General features: G+C 50.3%; 1 protein-coding gene across 4 annotated transcripts in view; it reads left to right on the plus strand.

Annotated features, from left to right (window-relative positions):
- The window catches only part of CORO2B (coronin 2B), a gene marked incomplete at its 5' end in the record, with an annotated part of 141,987 nt that extends 135,978 nt beyond the window's left edge, over positions 1-6,009 (plus strand). For 3 of the 4 annotated variants that reach the window (XM_082383348.1, XM_082383346.1, XM_082383347.1), the window contains one exon: positions 4,045-6,009. In XM_082383348.1, coding sequence (XP_082239474.1) covers positions 4,045-4,176 — 132 coding nt within the window. In that variant the 3' untranslated portion in view covers positions 4,177-6,009. Of the gene's footprint in view, positions 1-66; positions 1,770-4,044 lie in introns of those variants that run through there. The other variant, XM_082383345.1, reaches the window with a different exon arrangement.
- Positions 6,010-6,356: the final 347 nt, after the last annotated feature.

Consider the following 6,356-nt stretch of genomic DNA (forward strand, 5'->3'; position numbering starts at 1 on the left):
AGGGATATTGATGCCCCTCAAACCCGCAAACCCAGAGTTACGTGTCCCCTCGTGAATCCATTTCAGAATGTCCCTGTCATCTGGAGTTATAAATTCCTGGCTCATGGGGAAAGCCAGCCTCATGCATTACAGCACTGCTTTCCTCCCTGGCATGGCAGCAGCAGCGGGGTCTGATGATTTCCTGTTTTTGTGGAAGAGGCTGTGTGTTGATGAAAGTACTCTTTGTACCATTTGGAAAGGGAGCAGCTCATCAGGGGTAACCGGAGCTGGGCCTTGTCCACGCCCCCCAGAGGCCTCTCCTTCCAGCCACACCCTCGGTCCCTGGCACCAGCGTAGTTCAGCTCAGCCAGGATACACGGAATGCCCACCGTGTGCCAGGCACTGGGCTTGATGCAGCTGCAGTGGAGATGGCTGCAGGGACCCACCTGCATTTGGATCCTGGCTCTCTCATTTCCTGGCTGTGCCTGAACATGTTTCCTGACTTTCCTAAGTCCATTTCCTCACGGTAAAATGGGGATATGAAATGCTGTGAGCATTAAAGAGACCATTGCTGGGCTTCCCTGGTGGCGCAGTGGTTGAGAGTCTGCCTGCCAATGCAGGGGACACGGGTTCGAGCCCTGGTCTGGGAAGATCCCACATGACGCAGAGCAGCTGGGCCCGTGAGCCACAGTTACTGAGCCTGCGCGTCTGGAGCCTGTGGTCCGCAACAAGTGAGGCCGCGGTGGTGAGAGGCCCACACGCCGCGATGAAGAGTGGCCCCCGCTTGCCACAACTAGAGAAAGCCCTCACACAGAAACGAGGACCCAACACAGCCATAAATAAATAAATAAAATAAATTTAAAAAAAAAAAAAAGAGGCCATTGCTAAGTATCTAGCACTCTTCCTGCTCACATTAAATGCATAAAGAGGCTAAATGTATTAGCTCTCAATTACCATGTAACAAATTACCCCAGGACTTAGGGACTTAAACCCCAAACATTTATTATCTCTTAGTATCTGTGGGTGCCCGCGGCTCGAGGTCTCTCATGAGGGTGTGAACCGTCAGCCAGGGCTGCAGTCACATCTGAAGACTCACCTGTGGAAGGATCTGCTTCCAGGTTCACTCACTTGGTTGCTGGCAAGACTTATTTCCTCACAGGTCATTGGACTAAGGGTCTCAGTCCCTCAAGGGCTGTCGGCCAGATGCCTTCCTCAGGTCCTTGCCATATGGACATCTCCACAGGGCTGCTCACAGCATGGCAGTGAGGAAGAGAGGGTGTCCAAGATGGAAGCCACAGTCTTTTTGTCAACTCCCCTTGCAAATGACATACCATCATGTCTGCCACATTCTATTCATTTGAAGCAAGTTACTAGGTCCCGTCTACCCATGAAAGGAGAGGATAACATGGGGCCATCTTACAGGCTCTCTTGTCACACCAACTTATAATTATCGCTGTTATTCATAAAAGTAAGACCATTCCTAACCTCTGGGACCTCACAGTCTTAAAGGTGAAATTGGCAGGTAAATTGATAATTGCTATAAAATATGTTTATGTGCCATTACAGAGGGATGTTCAGATTTCTAGGCTGGATGAGACCGTGTGATCAATGGGATTTGCTTCAGAATAATCACGAGGAGGGTGGTACAGGGGAAGTAGGTAAGAGTAAAGCCGAAGCAAGAGTGGTTAAGACTCCGTACTTCCAGTGCAGGGGGTGCAGGTTCGATCCCTGGTCAGGGAACTAAGATCCCGCATGCGACGTGAAACGGCCAAAAAGTAAAAAAAAAAGAAGAGTGGTCATATGTTATTTGCTGAAATTGGATGATGGGTACTTGTTTTTGTTTTCCATTTAAAAAAAAATTTTTTTTTTCTTTAAGTACCTTGAGAAGGTAGACATAGTTGAATTGCTGCGATAGCCCAGGGCCATAACAAGAACCTGAAGTTGGTTCTAGTACTGGGTGTGGAGAGGCAGGGTGAATAGCAGTTACAATGAGTAACCTTTAGCTATGGATTTGTCTATATCAATCAGAATGGAGGACCTGGAGAAATATTTTAAAGGGTCGCTGAGCAGACAACACAGATGCCATAATCTCTCTACACTACAGCCTGGATAGTTTGCTTGTTGGGAAAAAAAATTTGCTCAGAGCCTGTTACTCTGGTTTTACCCACAATTTTAATCAGCACAGAAGACTGGAAGCAACCAGTGAGATAATGGGGCTGTGAACAGTAAACACATTGGTCTAAGTGTGAAGAGACAACAGGTAGCTTGACACGGGAGAAGACATCGTTGTACAGCTCTGTAATTTTACTAAAACTCACTGAATTGACTTAAAATGAGTGAAATTTATGGTACATGAATTACACTTCAGTAAATCTGTTTTTTAAACAAAAGCGGATCCAAAAAATTATACAGAGAAACTTCGAGAACTTGGAAGGCACAGGAGTGTGTAGAATCACTTAGTGCAGGGCAAACACCATAGCAACCCTCTGAACAGATGTAACCAGGACTGGTTTGTTGGTTAATAAAAAGAAAAAGTCAGTTCAAGGAGAGAATCACAAAAATGATATATATATATATTCTTTAAACAATTTATTTTCATTTAAAATATAAAACATATACATTCATTCCACACGCTTTGATGTAGGACCAAGACCTTTTCTTTGAGGACGTCTCAGTTGGGATCTGCTATGTCTTTGTCAAATAAATCACACTTTAACTCCAGTTTCTAGTTTCAGTTTCTTTTAGGTGGAACTTAAAATCAATCTGAAAACAAAGCCCTTGTTTTTTCAAAGTTTTCCCCAGTTTTTTTTTTTTTTTAAATATTTATTTATTTATTTGGCTGCTCTGGGTCTTGGTTATGGCATGTGGGATCTTCGTTGCAGCATGCGAACTCTTAGTTGTGGTGTGTGGGATCTAGTTCCCTGACCAGGGATTGAACCCAGGCCCCCTGCATTGGGAGCGTGGAATCTTAGCCACTGGACCACCAGGGAAGTCCTCCGGGGTTTTTTTTTAAGACAGGTTTATTGAGGTGTAATTGACCTACGGTAAAATTCATCCTTTGTAGTGTACAGTTCCATGAGTTTTGACATATGCCTACAGCTGTGTAGCCACTACCATACAATCAAGATATAGAATATTCCCCATTCTTTTATGTGTTTATCATCCACACCTAATTCAGTAACAACTTTCTTAGCACCCCCTTCTTCAAGGTTCTCGAATGCATTCAACTTAGTTTTTATAGAAACAGCAACTCTCTTTTTGTATTCCTATTTCATCAGTTTATGTCATATTTAATTAAACTATGCAATCATTATACAAGAACAGATGCAACTCACACTAGGCAGTTTGAGGACCAGCACGACTGCTTGTTGGTAACTTTCATCTCACGTGTGTGGGGTCCTCCAGGAACCTGTGGAGGCTGTGTTTTGCGGGCGTCAGTCAGTCTGTTTTATGGAGGAAATGGAGAGGCTGGCTAATCCAGGGAGCCATCTAAGCGAGGGTCTGTCAGATTTCCATGCTTTGCTCATGGCCACTCCAGCGATGGCTGGTGCAGACTTTGGTGCCCTGTGCTAGTCCCCTGTCAGCAGGAAAAAAAGCTGGATTCCATTCTGTATCCTGAGCTTTGTTAAGAAGAGAAGGATGCAAAACATTTTAGAAAGCTTTCTATTCCGAGTGGTAGGTAAATGAAGTATTCGGTTTGAAGCCCTAAAAGGGTGAGCTTGGGATATTTGGAAAACTGGCCTGTGTGGACTCATCCCTTCCTCAGTGACCCTGGATCAGTGCCCGAGGCGGGTCTGCATATGCCAGAGCTTTTCTTCTCTGCCTCACGGTGCGGACTGGGGGTGGACGTGGGTGGGAGCCATGAGCTGAATCTGGAGAAAGGAGAGCGGCAGTGACCTGAGTCACCTGGGACACCGGAACGGGGGAGGGGTGGGAGGCCTGGGCCAGGAGGACAGCGGCTGCAAGGGGCTTGGGGGTGGAGTTTGGGGTCTGGATGCCCCCTCAAAATGCCACCTTCTCACCTGCTCTCTTCGGCTCACCGGCCCCCTCTCTCACCCACCCCAGCTCCTGCGGATGTTCTTCCGGCAGCAGGATGAGATTCGGAGGTTGAAAGAGGAGCTGGCCCAGAAGGACATCCGCATTCGGCAGCTACAGCTGGAACTGAAAAACTTGCGCAACAGCCCCAAGAACTGTTAGCTCCCCGGCTGAGCTGCTTTCTAAGCTGAACTCTCCGTTGTTTCTACTCGTCCCTTAACTTCCCCTTCTCCGGTGACCCCAGAGACAGAGCCAGGACTGGAGCTGGGGGAGCGCCTGAGGACCCCACCTGCCACCTCAAGAACTGGAAGCTGACCTTTGACCTCTCGACCTCATGCTAACAAAAGCCCCCAGCCTCTCCCGGAGACCCAGGCTGGCAGCCCCTTCCCCTGCCACCCCAGGAGCCTCGGATTCCCCTTGGCTGGCAAAGACCTCGGACCCCCCGAGGGGTGCCCTCAATGGACCAGGGAGCGGAGGGGGAAGCCAGGACCCCAGGAGACTTAGAGGTTGAACTTCTCCCCTGCAAAGGGGGCTGCCAGGACATCTCCGTGCTCCCTGCTGGGGCTCACAGTGGCCCTGATGGACGCACAGTAAGGGCTGGATTGCCGGCGTCTGCTGTTCTCCCTCCCATCCACCACCTCCCTCTCCCCCGGCAGCCCTGGAAGCCCACTCACCTGACAAGGGTTGCGAGCAGCCCAACTCCTTCCTGGCTCTTGCCCCCTCTCTCTTATCTTCAGGGAATTAAGAGGATCGCTCGCCAAGGCCAGAATGCCCCCTTGCTTTCCCCTGATGCTCTTCAAAGCTCTGGCAACACCCTTCTCCCATTGACTTTGTGAAGCAGGCAGGGTAGGGAATCGTGTCTCCATTTTACAAGTGACAGAACTGAGGGTTGCAGTCGGGTAGTGACTTCACTAAGTCACCCAGCAGATGAACAGTGGACCCAGGACCAGGACCAGTGGTGTGCAGACCGCAGGCCCGGACCCTTCCCACTGCATCAAGATGCCAATCCCACGGGGGCATCACCAGGGCCCAAGTCTCCGTGGAGGAAGAGGACTGGGAGCCTCCCAACACCAGTAGTGCCAATGTGTCTCACTGCCCGGTCGAGGCTCCTCACACTCGGTGCCCCCACGTCCTCCTGGCCCCCACCCTCTGCTCCCACCCCCCAGGGGACGCCCTCTGAGATGAGGCCTTTTCCTCCTGGAGGCTGAGGCTGAGAAGGGTGGAGCTGGCCCTGGGACGGCCGAGCAGGGGCCTGATGGCGCCGAGGGCTGCTCCGCCTGCATGTCTCGGCCCTGCTCTCTCAGTCACGGTCAGCTTCACAGTTGTAGGATGACCACAGCCCCTCACGTGGGTGTAGCACTTTAAAGTTTACACAGCCCTTCGACACTTGGGATCCCATCTGAGCCTCACCACGGCTCCCAGAGGAAGGGAGCATTCTCCCCAGTTTGCAGATAAAGAAACTGAAAAGCAGCCCAAGGTCACAGGACCCTGGGAGATGCCACATTTCACTTGGTCTTCTACAATTTTCTTTTTTTCCTCTTTTTCTCCCTTCATTTGTCACTACCTACGGAGTCCATGAACACTGTTCTTAGAAAAGTCACAGTTTAGGGCTGAGATCTGGCCCGGGCATCAAGAACTGGGTGTCCACTCTTCTCTCTCATTAGCTAGGACCTACTAGCTGCATTGTGCTTCACACCGCTTGTCCCACGGCCGCCCTGCAGAGCATCCGTCCACGGAGGCGGGGCTCCCTAAGCCCCCCCAGTGACCTGGGCAGGGAAAGCCCCCCGACCCCTCGGGCTTTTCCACCCTCTCGGCCAGCTAAAGCAGGGTCTCCTCACCCCCCAGACCCCGCAGCTAGACTGTGTAAGCTCACATCTCCTCTTCCCCACACTTCTGAAGCTTTTTTTTTCTTCCCCACTGACCTTTGTGGTCTTCTGTGATTATTTATGCTGCCTCCTGAGGATAGAATTGAAATAAAATGTTTTCAACTTATCAGACCCGGACACGACCGGCTCATTTAACGTGGGAGGTTCCTGCTCTTGGTCACCATGGTATCTTGATGGTCAGCTCGCCGGCCACAGATCCTTTGCTTTAGTGGAACAGCAAATCACATGTGTGTCTACAGATACAATTTCACACTTTCATCCACCTACAGCAAGGCTTCTGAACCTCAGCGCTGTTGACGTACGGCGCCGGGTAACTCTTTGCTGTGAGGGCTGTCCTGTGCCCTGTAAGCCGTTTAGCAGCATCCTGGCCTCCCAGTGAGATGCCACAGCACCCCGAACCCAGTTGTGATAAACAAAAATGTCTCCAGGTATCACCCAGTGGCCCCTGGGGTGTCA

Source organism: Balaenoptera borealis, assembly GCF_965194805.1.
Source record: "Balaenoptera borealis genome assembly, chromosome: 3".
NCBI lineage: Eukaryota > Metazoa > Chordata > Mammalia > Artiodactyla > Balaenopteridae > Balaenoptera > Balaenoptera borealis.